This window comes from Sciurus carolinensis, chromosome 17, assembly GCF_902686445.1.
Source record: "Sciurus carolinensis chromosome 17, mSciCar1.2, whole genome shotgun sequence".
Taxonomy (NCBI): Eukaryota; Metazoa; Chordata; class Mammalia; order Rodentia; family Sciuridae; genus Sciurus; species Sciurus carolinensis.
In genome coordinates, this window is record NC_062229.1 from 15,246,621 (window position 1) to 15,265,414 (window position 18,794).

Consider the following 18,794-nt stretch of genomic DNA (forward strand, 5'->3'; position numbering starts at 1 on the left):
GATGCCCACAGCATCACACCCAACATTAGAATAATTTAAGCCAATTCCCCTAAATATTTGGATTCCCATATTTCCCCTAAACATCAAAATCCCTGTGACTGCCCCCACCCCAAATGTTTAGAGGTTCTGTCAGGTCCAGCCCTCTGTTCTTCTAACAGCCCTGGTTCCTGGCTCACCTCCCATTGCGGCCTGGAGGCAGGGCGATTTGTTTTCCCCTTTGGGCAGCACCCTCTCCTCTGTTAGGTGCGGGGTGGGGGAACTAGCAGCAGACGTTCTCCCGCCCGCCAAAGGCAGTGGTGGGGGGAGGGGAAGCGCGCCCGTGTCCCCTTTCCCTCTACCCTCCTCCTCCCCCGGCTCCTAGAGGCTGGAGTCAGGAAAACAACGCGGGAGGGGGTTGTGGGGGTGTGGAGCAGCCTCCAAGGCTCTCGCGTGCGTGCGGCTGCGCATCTGAGTGGGCTGCAACCGGGTGTTTAGGACTACGGTGACTGTATTCATGTGATGGGCGGAGGGACTGCTGTCACCCTGCCCACCCGCTCTAGGACAGGGTCACTGGTGCCAGACTCTTGGGGTTAATGGGAGCAGCGCCCCTCCCCTCCGATCTGGACCCGCCCCCAATGCAGAGCCCGCCCCTCCCTCCGGGTACAGCTAATAACCTCTAATTACTGCACATTACCCCACCCGCCTGCAGAGGAGTGGCTGCTAGGGGACCCCGGGGTCAAGGGGCACGCGGGCTGGGGCTTTAACCCCTCCCATCAAGACTGGGTCCACCTGGAGCCACTATTTCCTCGTTTATAAAACCGGGAATTAAAAAAAACTCTTGCCACCTAGGGTCGTGGGTTTAAATCAGTTAGGCAGATGCTACATACAGTAAGCATTCAATAAATGGTGACTTGCGATTTTATTGTTAACTATAATTGTTAAGCTTTTGAGCCCACTCCATCTTCCAGCAGGGTCTCCGACTGGACTAACCCTAGTCCCCAGTAGGCAGCGTTCTTGCGATCTGCGCGCCCCCTGGTGGGTTGCGGGTGACAGGCATCTTTGGCCTGGTCTTGGGATTTGAGGCAGGGGGATATCTAAGTGTCGGAAAGGCTCAGGGGAAGTTCAGTATAGGACTGATTCAGTCTGAGTAAGTGTGTCTGACTGACCCTTCCTACTCTCGATCCATAGGACCACACCGTGTCTCCTTGTCTACTCTTGGGGCAGGACTTTTGAGTCACTTCCACTAAGAAGACCCTTTTAGGATTCCCCAACTCCAGGTTCACTGGATGTGTTAGAACTTGCACCTCCCTGCACAGATAAGGCCTCTGATTATAAGGTGGTTAGAAGAATTTATTTCAGCAGGGCACAGTGGCACATGCCTGTCATCCCAGCAGTTAGGGAGGCTGAAGCAGGTAGATAACAAGTTCAGAGCCAGCCTCAGCAATTTAGCAAGGCCCTAAGCAAGGCCTGTCTCAAATAAGAAATAAAAAAGGGCTGGCAATGTCGCTTAGTTGTTAAGCACCTCTGGGTTCAATCCCTGGTACCAAAAAAAAAAAAAAAAAAAAATTCAGGTGCAAGAAAAAGAAGTGACTACATCTGTATAACACCATGGGGCAGCTCCACCTCAGAACGATCGAGAGGCCCTTTACTATTTCAAAAGAGGGGGAACAGGGGAGGCGGTCACCCTCTCCATGCTCACTCCTGGGCCAGACTGACCCCTAGCGACAGAATAGGCATCCGAAAGCCGCCCGGATCCAAGATGGCGGAGCTGGAGTCAAGAGCTGGCGTCTAGAAGAGATCATGTGCTTGGGGCGGGGCCTGTGCCTAGGGGGCGGGGCGGGGCGGCGCTCTAGGCAGAGCGGGAGGTCAGGGCTGCTGGCGCTCGCTGGTGGCGGACCCGGAGGCAGCTGTGGCGCCGGGTCTCGGTGGCCGGGGTGGATTTCGATCCGGAGCCATGAGCGTGGACAAGGCCAAGCTATGCGGGTCTCTGCTCACCTGGGTAGGTCGAGGGGCGGGGCTGGGGACAGGTGTGTGCTCCGCTCCTCTAGCCCGGGATCCCTGGCCCTGCCTCGGCCCGCCCCTCTGTCCTGGGGCTGGAAGGAGGAAGGGGTCGTCGGTCAGCTAGGCCTTTGGACTCTAGTCTAAGCGCCCGTCCCCGTCACGTGGCAGGCCTGCGTGGAAAGAACAGGTGAGGCCCCGCCCCTCTGTGCCTGGTTCACGTGGGGTGAGGGGGTACAGGTGAGCTGGCCTGGTCACGTGGTGCCTGTGGGAACCAGGTGACTCGTGATACCGCCCTAACCTGGTCCTTGGGCTTTGTTAGGCAGAGGTGAAATGAGGCCACGCCCCCTTCAGGCTCAGGTGTGCAGAAGCCACTCCCGCACAGAGATGGCTCGGTGTAGCAACAGGCCAGTTCCCGCTCAATTGTGTGAGGTGTCTCTTGGCCGAAAAAGTCTGCAAAAGAGGAGTGGCTTGGTGGTCCCAGGCCCTGAATTTCCACGTTGCCCTTTCATTCCCCGCCTCAGTTGCAGACGTTCCAAGTTCCACCCCCCTGTGCCAGCCCCCAGGACCTGAGCAGCGGCCTCTCTGTAGCGCACGTGCTGAACCAGATGTGAGTCGGGCTGAGGGGGAGGATCCCAAAAGGGTTCCCCAGCCAGCTCATCCCACCTTCTCCCCTCCCCGCCAGAGACCCCTCCTGGTTCAACGAAACATGGCTCCAGGATATCTCAGAGGACCCAGGTCCCAACTGGAGGCTGAAGGTGACATGTCGACTCATGACTAGGGGACAGAATGGTGAAGAGATGGTCAGGGAAATGCCAAACACATGTCCTGGGTGGTGGACAGAAAGACCTGTCCAGAAGGAGGGACAGATGTCTGGTGACCAGCCAACTATTTGTTGAGTACCCACATGTTGGGCATTCAGCAAGGAATAACAGACGAACGTAGAGCCATCAGCCTAGTGATGTGGACAGACAACACACACACAAACATAAAAATTAACTTCCAGGGGCAATAAATTCCTGAAGACAATAAAAGTAGAGATCTGATGGCACTTGGGGGCTTTGCATTTACTGCTACCTGTGCCTGTGACCCCAGGCTGAGGCACAAGGATTGCACATTCCAGGCCAGGCCCAGGCCAGCCTCAGCAACTTAACAAGACCCTGTCTCAAAAAAAAAAAAAAAAAGGACTGGAGATGTGGGGATCAAGCTCAGTGGTGGAGTGCCCCTGGCACAAAAAATGAAACCAAACCTCCCCCTGGATGCTGGGAGAGGAATGGAGTACAGTCAGCAAGAGTGGGAGATGTGGGGGGCGGGGAACGTAGCTCAGAGGGAGAGTGCTTGCCTAGTATGTGCAAGACTTCCATCCCTAAGTGGAAGATGAGAGGTGGCTGGTGCAGTCATCCAGGTGAGCGATGACAGTGACAGGTGATGAGAAGTGATTGGATTCTGGGCACACAAACAAAGATGGGCAGGTGGACACAATGAGCAGATGACCAGACAGGTCACCTCTAAGGGCAAGAACATTCGGAAATGGGCCGAACAGGATGAAATGAGCAGGGAATTAGTGAGGTGGAGAAAAGGAAATGGGGACAGATTCAGGGTAAGGGCCTCTGGGACCCTTGTACATGACTCCTTGGCCCTCCCCAGGTCAGCAATCTGGAGAAGATCTTACAGAGCCTGGTGGAGTACTCCCAGGATGTGAGTAGCTGTAAAGGGATTTAGGGGATCCGGAGAAGGGGGAGGGTCTGTGAGCCCCTGATACTCCTCCTTCCCCCTTGTCCTCAGGTCCTGGGGCATCCTGTGTCAGAACAGCACCTCCCCAATGTGAGCCTCATTGGCGAGTTCTCAGACCCCACAGAGCTCGGGAAATTGCTTCAGTTGGTGCTGGGCTGTGCTATCAGTTGTGAGAAAAAGCAGGGTATGAGGAGGGTTGAGGGGGAGCTAGGGGTCCCTGGAGAATGGCCTGAGGAAATGCTCTTCCCCTGGGTCTCAGTCACCCCACCTTGATTCCCAGAGCACATCCAGAGAATCATGACGCTGGAGGAATCAGTTCAACACATAGTGATGGAAGCCATCCAGGAGGTGGGTGGGGCGGCCCATGTGATGACTGAGGAGTGTCAGGGGAGGGAACATTTCCAGGGCAGAGGCAACTGGACACAGGCACTGCCCTGGCAAGGTCTGGGCTCTGCCTGGAAGTCAGCTGGGCAGACATCTCTGTCTTATGTTTCTGCCAGCACCTACCAGCTCTAAGTCACAATCTCGCAGACTCAAAGGACCTCGCCTCCTTCAGCGTCAGAGGCGGGACGGCAGTCGCTGGCTGGGGTGATTGGGCAGGACTGGTTGTGGGGACAGTGACTTGTAGAAGCCTTGAAGGCTGTCTGCAGAGAGCCTTGCTGATCACAGTGCCTTCCCCCACCCCCAGCTCATGACCAAAGACACCCAAGAGTCCCTGTCATCGGAGACATATGGCAACTTTGATACGCAGGTGAGGGTGGGGAACCTTGATAAAGGTCCAGTTCCCATTACTGGTTCTCAGGGCTGCCTAAGGTGGAGGGACTTGTCCTTAAGTGTGTAAACCACCCCTGACCTTTGGGGGTCTAGCCTCTCTCTTTGGCAGGTCTCTCAAATCACCTTTCTCCTAGTCTCCTGCTGTGCTGGAATGTTCTTATATCTTTGGGCTACTTGGCCCCCTTCTCTCTGCCTCTGTCAGTTCCAGCCTTCTCCCCTCACCCTTCTTCTGGGACCCCACGTTCCTACCCCCAATCTTTGTTGGTCTCAGTCCCGTAGGTACTATTTCCTGAGTGAGGACGCCGAGGAGGGAGATGAGCTCCGGCAGCACTGTCTGGACCTGGAGCGACAGGTGGGCTGACCTGGGGGCCAGGAGGACAGGATCACCCTCATGGCCCCGTCTAAGCTCTAGCTTATCCTGGCCTGCATGCAGTTGGCGCTCCTGTCGGAGGTGAAGCAGAGCCTGGTACAGGAGAATGCCACGCTGCGGGAGCGGGTGGACCGGCCACAAGCCGAGGTTGCTCCAGGTGTCACTGCGAAGAAGCTGCTGCTGCTGCAGTCCCAGCTGGAACAGCTGCAGGAAGAGAACTTCAGGTGCAGCAGCTAGGAGCAGGGCCAGGTGGGCCAGGCATTGGTGTAGCAGGGCGGCCCTCACAGGTCCCTTCCCTTCTGCCGCCACCCGCAGGCTGGAGAGCAGCAGGGAGGATGAGCGCCTGCGCTGTGTGGAGCTGGAGCGGGAGGTTGCTGAGCTCCAGCAGCGGAACCAGGCGCTGACCAGCCTGGCCCAAGAGGCGCAGGCACTGAAGGATGAGATGGATGAGCTGCGGTGAGTGGTGGGTCCCCAGTCACACACCTCCAGCATTGCCAGAGCCCCTCGGTCACCCCCAATACCCACTGCACACCAGACTCCATACCAGACTCCACTGTGCCATCCTGAATTGCCCAGTGCCACTCAGGCCCCACTGTCCTATCCTGAACCCCACCACATCGCCAGGACCTCTCTGGACCCTCTGGGTCCCCACAGTGTCTGGTTATCCCATATTATGCTCCCCAGACTCCTTGGCATTTCCAACAAACACAACCCCCCAGTGCTTTGTGGACGCCCTGGCGTCCTCCAGGACCACCACTGCAGCCCCGGTTATGTTACTGTGTGCCCCTGCGGCACCCCTGCAAGCTAAAGCATCCAGAAGAATCCTACTGCACTTCTGAGAGCCCCACAATATTCTTGCCCCACAGCTCCCCATCACCCCCAAGTTGTCCTTGTGGTTTCCTCAGTCTCCTTTAGGTCCTCATCACTCCCTTGTCACCCCACCAACCTTCTGCAGCCTCACAGGCTCACCCCTGGGGACCCCCTGATTATGACTGGGTGAATCATTGCCCTGGCTGATCCCTGATGCCCCATTTCCATGACCTCTTCTACCTGGGGCCCATGTTCTGCAGGCTGACACCCCGGCCCTGAGGTCCCCATCCCTGCTGACCCCGTTCTGCTCCCCTCCCGTCTCCTCCCCACAGTCAGTCCTCGGAGCGCGCGGGACAGCTGGAGGCCACTCTGAACAGCTGTCGGCGCCGCCTGGGTGAGCTGAGGGAGCTGCGGAGGCAGGTGCGGCAGCTGGAGGAGCGCAACGCGGGCCACGCTGAGCGCACGAGGCAGCTGGAAGATGAGCTGCGCAGGGCGGGCTCCCTGCGCGCGCAGCTCGAGGCGCAGCGGCGGCAGGTGAGGCGTCCAAGCTCTGCATGCCTGCTCCCTTTGACCAGCGACTGGCGCGCCCCCACCCGCTTAAGCTCCAACTCGTCCAAGTTCTTGGCTGGGCCCCTCTGACCCCGCCCCTTCACCTGTTATTCAGTTGGTGCCGCTCCTTTCCTCTGAGCAGACACCTCTCCTTTCTGTTCAGGTGCAGGAACTTCAGGGCCAGCGGCAGGAGGAGGCCATGAAGGCTGAGAAATGGCTATTTGAGTGTCGCAACCTGGAGGAAAAGTATGAGTTGGTGACAAAGGAGAAGGAGGTGAGGCTGAGGTCCCAGGCCCAAGTTCCTCCCTGGGTAACCCTGAATAGCCCAGTTCCTGGGAGATTAAGCCTGCCTCATGTGGCATCTTGCATCCTGTCCCTGCAGCGGCTGTTGGCAGAGAGGGACTCCCTGCGGGAGGCCAATGAAGAGCTGCGCTGTGCCCAGCTGCAGCCTCGGGGTTTGACTCAGGCTGGTGAGCTAAAGACACATGGGGCGCTGGGGAGGGGTGTCCTGGGGTCGACCTTGAGCTGCCAAAGATAATCCTTAAAAAGAGAACCTTAGAATCAGGGACTGTGGGTACACAGGGACCTGAAGACTTTTCTCCCATTCTCCAGATTCCTCCATGGATCCCACCCCACTGGGCCTGGAAAACTTAGCTGCGGAGATCCTGCCTGCGGAGCTCAGGTATCCTGGATCCCTCAGAACTCTGTTCCCATGCGGGTCGGCCAGGGCTACCCTCACCCTGTCCCCAGCACGCACCCAGCACTAGCCTTGGTTGTTTGGTCCAGGTTTCCAGGTCCTAGCCGGCCTCCTAGGCTTGCCCATTCCTGATTCTGCTTTTACCTGTCCAGGACTCTAGCCCTCTTCAACGGCTTTGCTTCTTCAAGATCCATCCTCAGTACACAAATCAGGTTCAAAACATGTGCTTCTATTCCACTTGCAAAAATTCTACACTCCAGCCTTGCTGACTTTGATCTCTGTCCTCAGGCCCAATCCTGTCCTCACTGGAGCCTCTGCTAGGTTCAGCCCCTGGACCTTGACTGGATTAACTCTCCCATTCTTGCAGCCAGATCTAACCCTGCCCTGTAGCTCCACCCTGCCGGTTCACCCTCAGGACCAGTTTACAGCTCTGCACACTTGGGTCTCCCTCTGCAGTCCACTCACCCATGGGCTGCCCCCAGAGCCTTGCAGGCTCCTCAGTACTCGTAACCCAAGACTCGATCCTGTTCCTACCTCCACCCGCCATCTCCCGTCCTGGGCTGACCTGCAGCCTGAGCAGGCTGGCCAGATGACTGGTCCCCAGTCCTGCTCACTCCTCCTGGGTCTGCAGGGAGACACTCCTGAGGCTTCAGCTGGAGAACAAGCGGCTGCGCCAGCAGGAGGCAGCCGACCGGGAGCGGCAGGAGGAGCTGCAGCGCCACCTAGAGGAGGCCAATCGCTCGCGCCACGGACTAGAGACACAGCACAGGTGAGGGCCAGCGGGAGGAGGGCCTGGCGCTTCCAGCTCGCCTGAGCTGCACTGGCACTGAGCGGCCCCCCACCCTGCAGGCTGAACCAGCAGCAGCTGTCGGAGCTGCGGGCCCAGGTGGAGGACCTGCAGAAGGCCCTCCAGGAGCAGGGGGGCAAGACTGAGGACGTGAGTGCCCACCTCCTCCCTGCCTGCTCCTTCCTCGTGCCCCCCCAGTAATCCTCCTCTCTCTTTCTCCTGCTGTCCGATGCCTGGTGCAGGCTATTGTGAGTACCCCCGCCCTCACCTGGAGAAGGGTTCACACCTCCGGGACCTCACGACTCACCAGCTGCTTCTCTCCCCCAGCCCACCCTGCTGAAGAGAAAGCTGGAGGAACACCTGTAAGTGGAAGAGGGGAGGCTCTCCTGGGGCCGAAAGGCAGGGGCAAAAGTGGGGGTGCGTGCTGCGCCAGATAGGGAGTTGCTTAGTGAAGTCTGCGTTAGCTGGCTAGGTCTGCGTGGCTCAGGTCAACTATGGTCTTATGTGCCCAGGGAGAGAGCATGGACTGTGGGGACATAGTGGGCAGCCGCAAAGGGGTTCTCAGCCAGGTCGTGTGATGAAGTGATAACTGCTCTTTACTTTATTTATTTATTTTTTTTAATAAAAGAAACAATTTGGTGGGGCAAGGGGATGGCACAGGGGTTGAACTCAGGGTCTCTGCCATGCTATCATTCTACTGCCAACTGTGTCCCATCCCCTGGAAAAAAGTGTGGGTTTCCCCCCATTTTTAAAAGTTAATTTATTGCATCACCCTGTTAGGAAGACTCATTAGAAAGGTAATTTTCAGCAGCCCAGAAACAAGTGTTTTTTGTAGTCCACAATCTCTGTGTCCCCCAACCCCACCTGACGATATCTCTTTTAGAAAGGCCCCTGGCTGCTGGGTGAAGAATGGAACTAAGGGTTGAGAGTACAAGAGGTTGGGAAAAGATGATGGTGGCTTGGGGACTGTAGGATGGGGAGAGGTGGACAGAGGAGGCCATCACTCAGGATGTGGAGGGTCACGCCCTGACGGCTGAGGAGATGGAGGGAGCAGGCAGAGGTCTTCGCAGCCTGCTCCCGTGCCGACCAGAAGGGCTGTGGGCGCAGCTCAGCGGTAGAGCACTCGCCTGGCATGGGCAAGGCCTGGCTCCCATGCCCAGCACTGCAGAAAACAGAGGCGCCAGGGTGTGACTCAGCGGTAGAGCGTGCCTAGCACGCGGGAGGCGCTGGGTTTGATCCTCAGCACCCCATACAAACAAATGAGGACAATATAGGTACTGCGTCCATCTAGGACAACAACAAAAAGTGTTTAGAAAATAAAGAAAAAGCGGGTAACCCAGAGGTGAGCCCACCGCCGTCCATCCCCTGCCCACAGGCAGAAGCTGCACGAGGCGGACCTGGAGCTGCAGCGGAAAAGAGAGTACATCGAGGAGCTGGAGCCACCCGCGGACAGCAGCAGTAAGCGGGCTCTGCCGCCGGGGTGAGACGCCTGCGCACTGCGCTGCACGGAGCTAAGGGCTGCCTCTCCTCCCAGCAGCCCGCCGGATTGAAGAGTTGCAGGACAGCCTGCAGAGGAAGGATGCGGACCTGCGGGCCATGGAGGAGCGCTACCGCCGCTACGTGGACAAGGCGCGCACGGTGAGGGCACCAGGAAGCCCCTGCGTCCTCAGGCCTCGCCCCCACGTCTTTGCCCCGGTCCCACGCCTGCCACGCCCCACCGTGTCCCAGACTTCGCCCTGCTTTCCCTCTGCTGCGGGCTGACACAGCTAATGTATCCCGATGTGTCAAAGGGGCCTGTGAAGCCAAGGTCTCCCTGACCGAGTTCCCCAACTTGTAGGTCATACAGACCCTGGAGCCCAAGCAGCGGCCACCTGGGGGAGGAGCCCCAGAACTCCACGCCCTGAGGACTCAGCTCCGGGAGCGGGATGTCCGCATCCGGCACCTGGAGGTCGGTGTTCTTGTCCCTTTGCGCTGCTCCCGGCACACCCAGGCCCCTAATTCTTACCTCCCTTGCAGATGGATTTCGAGAAGAATCGAAGTCAGCGGGAACAGGAAGAAAAGCTGCTCATCAGCGCCTGGTATAACATGGTGAGTGTACCAACTCCGTGGCTGGAGAACTGGGGGGGGCCTTGGAATTTCCTGACCCAGCTCACCACCCCTCCTCCCGCTAGGGCATGGCCTTGCAGCAGCGAGCTGGGGAAGAGCGGGCGCCTGCCCACGCCCAGTCATTCCTGGCACAGCAGCGGCTGGCCACCAATGGTCGCCGTGGACCCCTGGGACGCCTTGCATCTCTGAACCTACGCCCCACTGACAAGCACTGACAGACCTCAGTATCCTCCCGCCTGCCCGGCTGGCTGGGGCTTCATCCACCCTGGACACCTCCAGCTCACATGGCACCTGGCATCAGGCCTCAGCCGATGCTTGTGAGCCTCAAGGCCTTGACCTCTGCCCTTTGCTCCCCAGATTGGGGGGAGGGCGAGGGCAGGTGGCAGATACAGACCTGTTCTTTTTATCAATGTGATTCTTAGCCTTGATTCTCTCTCTGGAGTTAATGTGCTGCCTGAGAAGAGCCTGATTTTATAGAAGAATAAAGACATTAAATCTTCTGGCTGGCCTCTGGGTGTCACTATGAGGGACAGAAGGTGGGCCAGTGGCTCAGACCATTGTGGGGTTGTTATTTGTTTTTCCTCTGCACTGGGGATGGAACCCAGGGCCTGGCACATGCTGGGCAAGCGCTCTGCCACTGAGTACATCCCCAGACCTTTTTTTAAATTTTATTTTATATGTGTGTATGTGTGTGTGAGTTTGTTTTGGGTCCTGGGAATTTAACCCAAGGACACTTTAGCCCTGAGCCACATTCCTGGTCCTTTTTATTTTTTCAGAAAGGGTCTTGCTGATTTGCTGAGGGTGTTGCTAAGTGGGTGAGGCTGGCCTCAAACTTGCAATCTTCCTGCTGGGATTACAGGCGGGCACCTTGTGCCTGGTCATACTCAGACCTTTTCATTTTTAATTTTGAGATGGGTTCTAAGTTGCCCAGGCTGGTGTCAAATTTGCCATCTTCCTGCCTCAGTCTCCCTGTCGCTAGGCTCATGGTCTTGCACTTACTGGAAGTGAGAATGTCCAGTAGGTGAGAATTGTGTGTGTGTGTGTGTGTGTGTGGATTTTGAAGAAGCTTCAGACAAAAATGCGTGCTTTCATGAATTGAACATTTCCAGTGAAGGGAGATAGCAAACAAAACAATAAATCAAAGTTGGTGAAAGAAGAGCTACAGAGAGTCAGGCACAGTGGCAAAAGCCTGTAACCCCAGCTACTTTGGTAGCTGAGGCAAGAATATCACAAATTAGAGTCCCGCTTGGGCAATTTAGGGAAACCCTAGTAGAATTAAAAAATAAAAAGGATTGGGTCCAGGCACAGTGGTACATACCTGTAATCCCAGCAATCCTGGAGGTTGAGGCAGGAAGATCACAAGTTCAAAGCCACTCTCGGCAATTTAGCGAGGCCCTAAGTACTTTAGTGAGACCCTGGCTCAAAATTTAAAAAGGCGCCAGGTGGGGTGGCGCACTTCTATAATCCCAGTGTCTTGGGAGGCTGAGGCAGTAGGATCGCGAGTTCAAAGCCAGCCTCGGCAAAAGTGAGACCCTAATCAACTCAATGAGGTCCTGTCTCTAAATAAAATACAAAGTAGGGCTGGGGATGTGGCTCAGTGGTTGAGTGCTCCTTACTTCAACCCCTGGTACCCCCCCCCAAAAAAAAAAATTAAAAAGACTAGGAATGTGGCTCAGTGTTAAAGCCCCAGTACCCAACTCTGTCCTCCTACAAAAGACTGAAAATTGGGGGAGATAGCTCAGTTGGTAAAGTGCTCGCCTCCAATGCACAAGGTCCTGGGTTCAATTCCCAGCACCACCAAAAAAAAAAAAAAAAAAAAACTGAAAATTGCTACAGAAAAATTAAATAAAGCAGACAAGAGTGACAGAAATGGATTTGGGAGATGGCAAGTCTCTTTTTTTTTTTTTTTTTTTTTTGGTTGTACTAGGATTGAACCCTGGGGTGCTCTGGCAATGAGACACATCCCCAACCCTCTTTATTTATTTATTTTTTTTACTTTTTATTTTGACACAGGGTCTCAGTAAATTGCTGAGAGCCTTGCTAAATTGCTGAGACTGGCCTCCTGAGTCACTGGGATGACAGGCGTGGGCCACCACACCCAGCTGAGATGACAATTTTGTATTTTGTTTTGTTTTTTTGTGGTGTTGGGGATTGAACCCAGGGCCTTGTGCTTGTGAGGCAAGCACTCCACCAACTGAGCTATATCCCCAGCCCTGAGATGGCAATTTTGAATAAGAGGGTAGGATAAGAGGCCTCTGAGGAAGTGAGGCAATTTAAGTAGTGCCCTGAGGGAGGGGTCGTGTAGGTATCTGGGGAAGATTTATCTGGGTGGAGGGAGAAGTATGTCCTAAGGTCTTGAGATGGGGCCTTGCTTGGTGGATTGGAGGGACAGTGCGGAGGCTGGTGTGGCTGGCATGGAGGGATTAGGGAGGAAGGAGGGAGTCGAGGGAGGGACGTGGCCCAGGGCCTGTGGGCGCGTGAGAGCCGTGGAGTATTCTAAGCAAAGCAAGGATGTGGCCCTCTGGCGGCTCCTGTAGGAAAAACAACCGGGAGGGCAGGTCTAGCGTTGCAAAACCAGGCCAGAGGTCACTAATCCAGGTGAGTGTGCGGGTGACATTGGCAACTCTGGCTGGGGTGGGGACCCTGGGGGAGTGAGAAAGGCTTGGTTTCTGGATACAATGAAGGTAGAGCTGATGAGATTTGCTGCTAGGTTGATGTGATGGAGGCACATGAGAGAAGAGAGGCTCCAGTACGACTTCAAGGTTTTGGCCTCATCACCTAGGAAGAGAGTTGACACAGGGTGGGCAGGTTGGGGAGCTTTTGGTTTGTGTTACCTTCAGGGTGTCTTGAGATCTTCACAGGGAGAAGTCAAAGAGGCAGTTGGCTCTCTGAGTCTAAAGTCAGGGAAGCGATCCTGGCTAGACTTCTAAATTCAGAAGTGACTGGCATATATATGATAGGTGAAGCCAGGGAAGGTTGTGTACACCGGTAATCCAGGATTGTGAGTTCAAAACCAGTCTCAGCAACTTACTGAGGCCGTAAGCTCTTCTTAAAAAAGAGCTGGGATTTCTCAGTGGTGGAGCACCCCTGAAATACTGCAAAAACCAAATAACCTGGAAGAATGCTCCAATTTTAGTATAGTAAGAAATCACACGGACAGTTTGAGTTAAAAAAAAAAAATCCCCCACTAAGGGTTTATTGAGCACCTACTATGCCCCAAATGCTTTAAAACCATCATTTCATTTTAAGGACAATTCCTTGAAGTAGGCCCTCACATCTCCACGGGAGGGAAAGAACACAGGCAGGACACACTATCTGATAGACCCGCTCCACAGTGGGGTTGGGAAGTAGAGCTGGTGGTGGGGATCCTCCGTCAAAGAAACTGGAAAAAATTCCTGGCCACTAGCACAGTGCCAGACCCACATGTGGAGCGCCACCTGGTGAAAAGTGGGCAGGCCTACTTTATGTAGGCACAGGAGGCTTATGCCGACCTGGACCGTTGCTGCATGCTTGCTCCCTGTCATTTGGGGTCCTAGCCCCGGGATCTCAGGCCAGATTCTCTTCCTCTTCACCAATCGGGCTGGGCAGCCAAGGCGGTGCCTGTCCCCGAGGCCCGGGGATGGGCACAGTGGTGAAAGGCTCTGCGGCTGGACCGGGGATGGGGGCAAGTGGCTCAGGACACGTGGGGGGCTCAGGCTCTGGTTCCCGCAAGCCGGGGTCCAGCAGCGGATCCCCACAGCTGCACTCAGGGGCGGTGCCGTCGGGGGCGCCGGTGCATGCACAGCTGGCGGCGGTGGAAGCTTCTGACACGCAGCTGTTCTTGCGGCGAAGCAGGGACAGGCGCCGGCCCAGCAAGCCTCCTCCGGCCGTGCCCACCGGCAGGAGGCGCTGCAGGAAGTCTCCCTGTGCTTCCCCCAGCGGGCCGTCCACGCCGTCCAGCCTCTGGAACTGCATATCCTCCTTGGCCAACCTGCAGGACCGACAGTGTGGGCGCTGCGGCCTCGCCCCTCCATTACTTTTTCTTTCTTTCTTTCTTTCTCTCTCTCTCTCTCTCTCTCTCTCTCTCTCTCTCTCTCTTTTTTTTTCCCTGTACTGGGGATGGAAACCAGGGTCTGCCGCGTACGAGGCAAGTGTGCTGCCACTGAGCTACATCCCAGCCCTCACTCTCTCCTTGATTGACAGAGCGAGATTGAGGCCCAAGGAATTCCCTGGCTCCACCCACTCCTTTGTGTCACTTATCTTCAAAGACCTTGGACCCCTCACTCCAGAGCCTGGCCTCATCCACTGGCTCTGCTCACACTTAGATCTCAAAGCCTTCACCAAGGCTCTGTCCCATCTCAGGCAGTGCCTCTGTCCTGTCCAGTCCTCACAGACCTAAGCCCGTAGATCCACCCCAATCCGAGGCCCACTCTCAGACCTTGACCCTCCCCATCCCCAACTCAACCTCTGTCCTCTTTACAGTTGACTTCACATCTTAGCCCAAATTTCCAGACTTCAGTCCTTGGCCCTCCCTGGCTTTGGCCCCTATAGATCCTTCAATCAGCCCACAGAGCCATAAGCTCCACCCCAGTGGCCCCCCAGTGGTCCCCTCCCCAGTGGTCCTGTCCCTAGTGGTCCAGTTCACCCAGTCCAGTCAGGCTCACGCGATGTCGAAGGTGGAGCCCTGGAAGGAGGGCTGCTGGAGCAGGAAGGCGGTGGCCGCTGTGTAGGGGGCGCGAGCCTCTGTGGCGTCCCAGTACAGGTCCTTCTCCAGCATGGCCAGGTCGTCGTACATTTCGTCCACAGCCAGCATTGACACCTGAGGGTGCAGATCCGGAGGGCCAGGTGGGGTGGAGCCCTCAGGGTGAATGGGACCATGGTGGTCAGGGGAGGCTTGGTGGGGGTGGGGCCAGGGTCCCTGGGAAAGCTTGTGGAGTCTCACCTGGAAGTTTCGGTCGATCAGAAAGTTGGTCTCAAAGTCATCGTCGTCTTCTCCGAAGGGGTTAATGAGCTGCTCTGCTACCTGAGTGGGGAGGAGGGAGGAATGTGGAACCTTGGGAGGCTCGTCCCCACCCTCAGGCTGACACCAGGGCCCCGCTCACCTTGAGCCAGCCCACGTAGAAGAAGAACTGCAGTAGGGTGAAGATGGGGAAGCACAGGTCCAGGCTGTGGTCCTTGTAGCCCTGCACTGGGTCCAGGAACTGGCGGCCAATGAGGCAAGCCAGGAAGTAGCTGTAGACTGCGATGGTCACCACCTGTGGGTGCCACCGGGGAGAGGCCAGGTCAGGGTTCCCCCGGCCTCGGGGGGGGGGGGAGTCATTGAGAAACTGGGCTAAACAGGTCATGGGGGTGCATGCCTGCAATCTCAGCTACTCGGGAGACTGCGGGAGAAGGATGGAAGGTTGGAGACCAGCTTCGGCAGCTTAGAGAGGCCCTAAGGAAAGGAGGGAGACCCTGTCACAAAATAAAAATTCAAAAGGACTGGGGATGTGGCCCGGTAGTAAAGTGCCCCTGGTTCAACACCCCCCCCAAAAAAAAAAAAAAAAAACAAACCCTAAGTTAAGATCAGGTGCTGCTGTGGTGGAGTTTTAGCTTCCTCTCCCCTTAAGGCTAACACATCAAGGCCTCTGACACCAAGTCTAAATGGAGGCAGAGTGGGCTCACCTGGGTGTAGACGAGGGGTACACTAATCCAGTCGTAGTGAAAGAGCATCCCACACTTGCCCCGAAACACATTCAGCTCCTGGGGGTGGATACAGTCATGAAGGGGGGCTGAACTGTGAGCTCACAGTTAAGTTTGGGTCCCTGAGACGGTGGTTCCCTGCTAGGAGGTGGGAGTGTGCTTCTGAGGGCTCCAGGGAGAACATTTGGGGGTGAGAGAGAGTACAACTGGGGTGCACCGGTACTGCCCTCGACGGTGCTGGTATTTGCCCCATGGAAATAAGTGCGTAGCTGGTGGGACCTGACAGGTAAGGTGTCTGGAACCTGCCTTTGCAGGAGGGGCTTGGCAGGCTGCAGTGGACACTGCAGAGGGTACAATATCCCTGATATTCTGTATTAAAAACTTCCAGCAAGCCCACCTCGAGCAGCAGCTTAAGGGCGCTATTGTCGCGGATGCGGCCCTCTCGCCGGGCCTGTGCCGCCAAGTTGGAAAACCACACGCAGGGCACCCAGTACTTGTTGTAGGACGAGTTCAGGTTCTCAAACTTCTTGCGCTCTTCGCGGGTCATAAATCCTGGATGGCGAGGTCCGGGGTTACCAGTCCCGCCCTCCGTCCTAGCCCCGCCCCCGCCCGCCCAGCTGAGGGCCTGAGGCTCACCCGCTTCCACCACGTGGTCTATGGTGGGGAAGCGCTTGAAGACCGCGGTGCTGACCGAGCGCAGGATAAGCACGGCAGAGAGACCTGCGTAGCGCATAAGTGTGCGGCGGTAGAGGCGACCTCGATCGTCGCGCCCGTGCACTGTGCCCGCCACCACGCACATGAGCGCGTCAGGCAGCGGCATGCAAAGGTACTGGTTCCACCAGCGGTGCACCACTAGCGTCACATAGAAGCCTGTGGGCGAGCGGGGAATCAAGGCTCAGCAACCGCACCAGGAGTTCAGGGGCTTCAGCCGTGGAAGAGGGAACCTAGAGGGTTTGCATCAGGAACGCGGGAGCCCGCTGGGCACCCTGAACGTGTGGGGTCCTTTTGGGCTGAGAACCTGAGAATCTGGCCCTGAGGTCTGAGGGGTTACAGCAAGTTGGGTCACCCTGGCTACCTGGGTGTCACCTAGGATTGGGGATTAGGATCCCGGGATGGGGCTGGAGACCAAGGGCCCATATTAGGGGCAGGTTGTTACCCTGGTCACAGGAAGCCACTCGGCTGGGGCCATGGAAACCTGAAACATGGAGGGGGGCCAGCTGGATTTTGGAGATGTAGTTTACCTCAGGGACACCTGGACAGGCTTGTCACAACACCCACAGGAGCCCCTGAGCCAGAGCCAGTGAAGGAGTTTGGCACAGGGTCTACATCACAGAACTTTGAGCAGGCTGGGTGCCCCATCCATGCAGGGAGAGGGAGGCTGGGTCACATGAGGTCTCTGGGGGCACCAAGACTTGTCAGAGAAATGTGCCCCACTGACTTGAGAGCATTGAGTCATAGAGGGTCAAGATGTTTGTGGGGAGCAATAGCAATCTCATGCAGAACAGGTGAGAGTCCTTGGGTGACCGGTAAAACTATTGGTAAGACAGAGCTCCCATGGGAGCACCCCAGGGGACACTGACCAGGGGACACTGACCAGGTGATATCCAAGGTTTCAGGTTTCGAGGCCACACCAACATTCTTCATGGTGTAAAACCAGGTGTGGTGATCCGTGGAGGTTGGATTGGCGGGGCCTCAGGGGCGGGAATGGGGTTCTCCAAATATTAAGAACGGAAATGGGTTTCTCAGGGACAAGGGAATGGGGCATTCAGGGGCGCAAGCGCACCTAGCACGAAGGAGACTGGAATGAGGCTAGCATACTGGTCGCAGTAAATGACAAGCTTCTCGAAGTAGCGCTTCTGCTCTTCCGCCAGCACGAAGCTGCAGGGTAGGGGTACGGGGTCACCGGCGAGTCGCCTTCCCCAGGGTCTCGTCTCTCTTGCCACGCCCCTTTCCCCGCCCCTAAACACCCGGTGCAGGCCAGTGGGCTGTGCTGGCCGGCACCCGCGTCCCAGGCCACCTCACCGGTAGGCGGCGCTCAACGCCATGTAGAGGCCGAGGAAACACAGCAGTTCTCGCCACAGGAGTTTGTAGATGCTCCCGCGCCACAGCAGCAGCAGTTTTGAGAAGCCACCGAAGCGGGCGTTCGCCACTCGGGCTGTGTAGGTGACAGTCATCCCGGCGCCCGTCCGTTTGAGTCAGAGAAGAGGGGACTGAACTGGATGTGGTCCTGCGGTCCTGTGGTCCGAGTAAGAGGGGCTGGGAAGGAGCCAGGCTGGGGGCTTCAAGCCAGGGCTGAGAGGGGCCAGCACAGAAAGCGGCCCTGTCCCCGCCCCACACTGGCTTTCTTTCCCAGAACCTCTCCACCCGCTGGGTTCTGGCCCTTGCCAGCCCGGCTTCATCCTCTCCTACCCCAGCCCCAGTCCACCTCTCCAACCCCTCTCTGGCAAGCTGTCCCTTCGCTGGACTCCTGGTCCCTGCCTCTTGCACCTACGTCCCCAGCCCTTTCCTGAGGTCCCCCTCCAGAGGTCCTGAACCTTTGAGTCCACACAGTCAGCTCCTGAACTGGCCTCTATGCTGGCCCATCTCTCTCACCTGAACCTGTCTACAGCCTTCTCTAGGCCCTGAGTCCCCAGCGCCTCAGTTTCTAGGTTCTTAGGGCTTGACACTCCCTTTCCCCTCCCTAGTCCCCCACTTCTGGTTTCCTCTCCCTCCTCCCCAGCTCTTGTCTGGGCCCATTGTCCCTCTGCACTTCCTCGGAAGCCTTCTGAATCCTCCTCCCTAAGACTCCAAGGTCCCCATATTCTGTCCGCCAGCCCGCAGTCTCTCAGTGCCCCCCCTCCAGTCCACACTGCCCTGGCATGTCCACTTCCCCCTTAATCGCCCTGCCCCTGCCCCCTCCCCCTTCTCCAGGATCCACCCTAATCGTTCCCCCTCTAGTACCCTGCAGCTTTCCAAGCCTTCCACTCCACACCCCCTGAACGCCCCAAAGCACACCTGTCCTCGGGGCTCCTTATTCCCCCAGGCTGGGTCCTTCTCACCTGTGCTGAGGGTGACTGGTGCAGGGACACACGGGGACAGAGACTGAATGGGCCGGTGGCTTCAGCGTTGGGTGGGGCTAGACCCTGGGTGGGAGGGGGCTGGGGAGTGGGCGTGGGCAGCCCCTCCCTAGCCCATCCCCCTCTGGTGAGCTACAGTCTCAGAACTTTGTTTGGAGAAGTCTGCCAGTTTGTTACCTAGGGCAAGGGGAGAAATCTGTCCTGTCTTTCCTTGCTCCACCCTGTCCTGCTCCCAGGCAGGTCCAAGGCATCTAGAACCTGGAGCTGGGGGAG

General features: G+C 56.9%; 2 protein-coding genes across 7 annotated transcripts; one reads left to right on the forward strand and one right to left on the reverse strand.

Moving 5' to 3' along the window:
- The first annotated feature begins 1,824 nt into the window (after positions 1-1,824).
- On the forward strand, positions 1,825-10,306 carry Hook2 (hook microtubule tethering protein 2). 6 transcript variants are annotated; one of them, XM_047531996.1, is made up of 23 exons: positions 1,825-1,978; positions 2,502-2,587; positions 2,663-2,735; positions 3,625-3,675; positions 3,763-3,895; positions 3,992-4,059; positions 4,400-4,462; positions 4,757-4,837; positions 4,919-5,079; positions 5,171-5,311; positions 5,998-6,199; positions 6,378-6,488; positions 6,597-6,684; positions 6,827-6,896; positions 7,543-7,680; positions 7,761-7,848; positions 7,941-7,946; positions 8,026-8,060; positions 9,074-9,156; positions 9,233-9,336; positions 9,536-9,646; positions 9,715-9,786; positions 9,870-10,306. In XM_047531996.1, exons 1-23 carry the CDS (start codon positions 1,934-1,936, stop codon positions 10,017-10,019), a joined length of 2,160 nt encoding a protein of 719 aa, XP_047387952.1. In that variant the 5' UTR covers positions 1,825-1,933; the 3' UTR covers positions 10,020-10,306. The 6 variants fall into 6 exon arrangements, with proteins under 6 accessions (XP_047387952.1, XP_047387953.1, XP_047387954.1 ...); XM_047531997.1 differs by having other exon boundaries at positions 9,236-9,336; XM_047531998.1 differs by lacking the exon at positions 7,941-7,946.
- A 2,862-nt stretch (positions 10,307-13,168) lies between these two features.
- On the reverse strand, positions 13,169-17,639 carry Best2 (bestrophin 2). The gene is made up of 9 exons (XM_047532011.1): positions 17,488-17,639; positions 17,249-17,343; positions 16,102-16,335; positions 15,863-16,017; positions 15,448-15,525; positions 14,886-15,038; positions 14,726-14,806; positions 14,448-14,602; positions 13,169-13,774 (listed from the first exon to the last, which is right to left on the reverse strand). Exons 1-9 carry the CDS (start codon positions 17,637-17,639, stop codon positions 13,351-13,353), a joined length of 1,527 nt encoding a protein of 508 aa, XP_047387967.1. The 3' UTR covers positions 13,169-13,350.
- Between the last annotated feature and the right edge of the window lie 1,155 nt (positions 17,640-18,794).

Coding starts and splice junctions, on each gene's coding strand:
- Hook2 (XM_047531996.1), top strand. CDS start 1,934: ATGAGCGTGGACAAGGCCAAGCTATGCGGGTCTCTGCTCACCTGG. Junction 2,736..3,624: donor GTCCCAACTGGAGGCTGAAG/GTGACATGTCGA, acceptor GGCCCTCCCCAG/GTCAGCAATCTGGAGAAGAT. Junction 5,080..5,170: donor CTGCAGGAAGAGAACTTCAG/GTGCAGCAGCTA, acceptor CGCCACCCGCAG/GCTGGAGAGCAGCAGGGAGG.
- Best2 (XM_047532011.1), bottom strand. CDS start 17,639: ATGACTGTCACCTACACAGCCCGAGTGGCGAACGCCCGCTTCGGTGGC. Junction 14,603..14,725: donor TGATCGACCGAAACTTCCAG/GTGAGACTCCAC, acceptor CTGCACCCTCAG/GTGTCAATGCTGGCTGTGGA. Junction 13,775..14,447: donor GGCTCCACCTTCGACATCGC/GTGAGCCTGACT, acceptor TCGGTCCTGCAG/GTTGGCCAAGGAGGATATGC.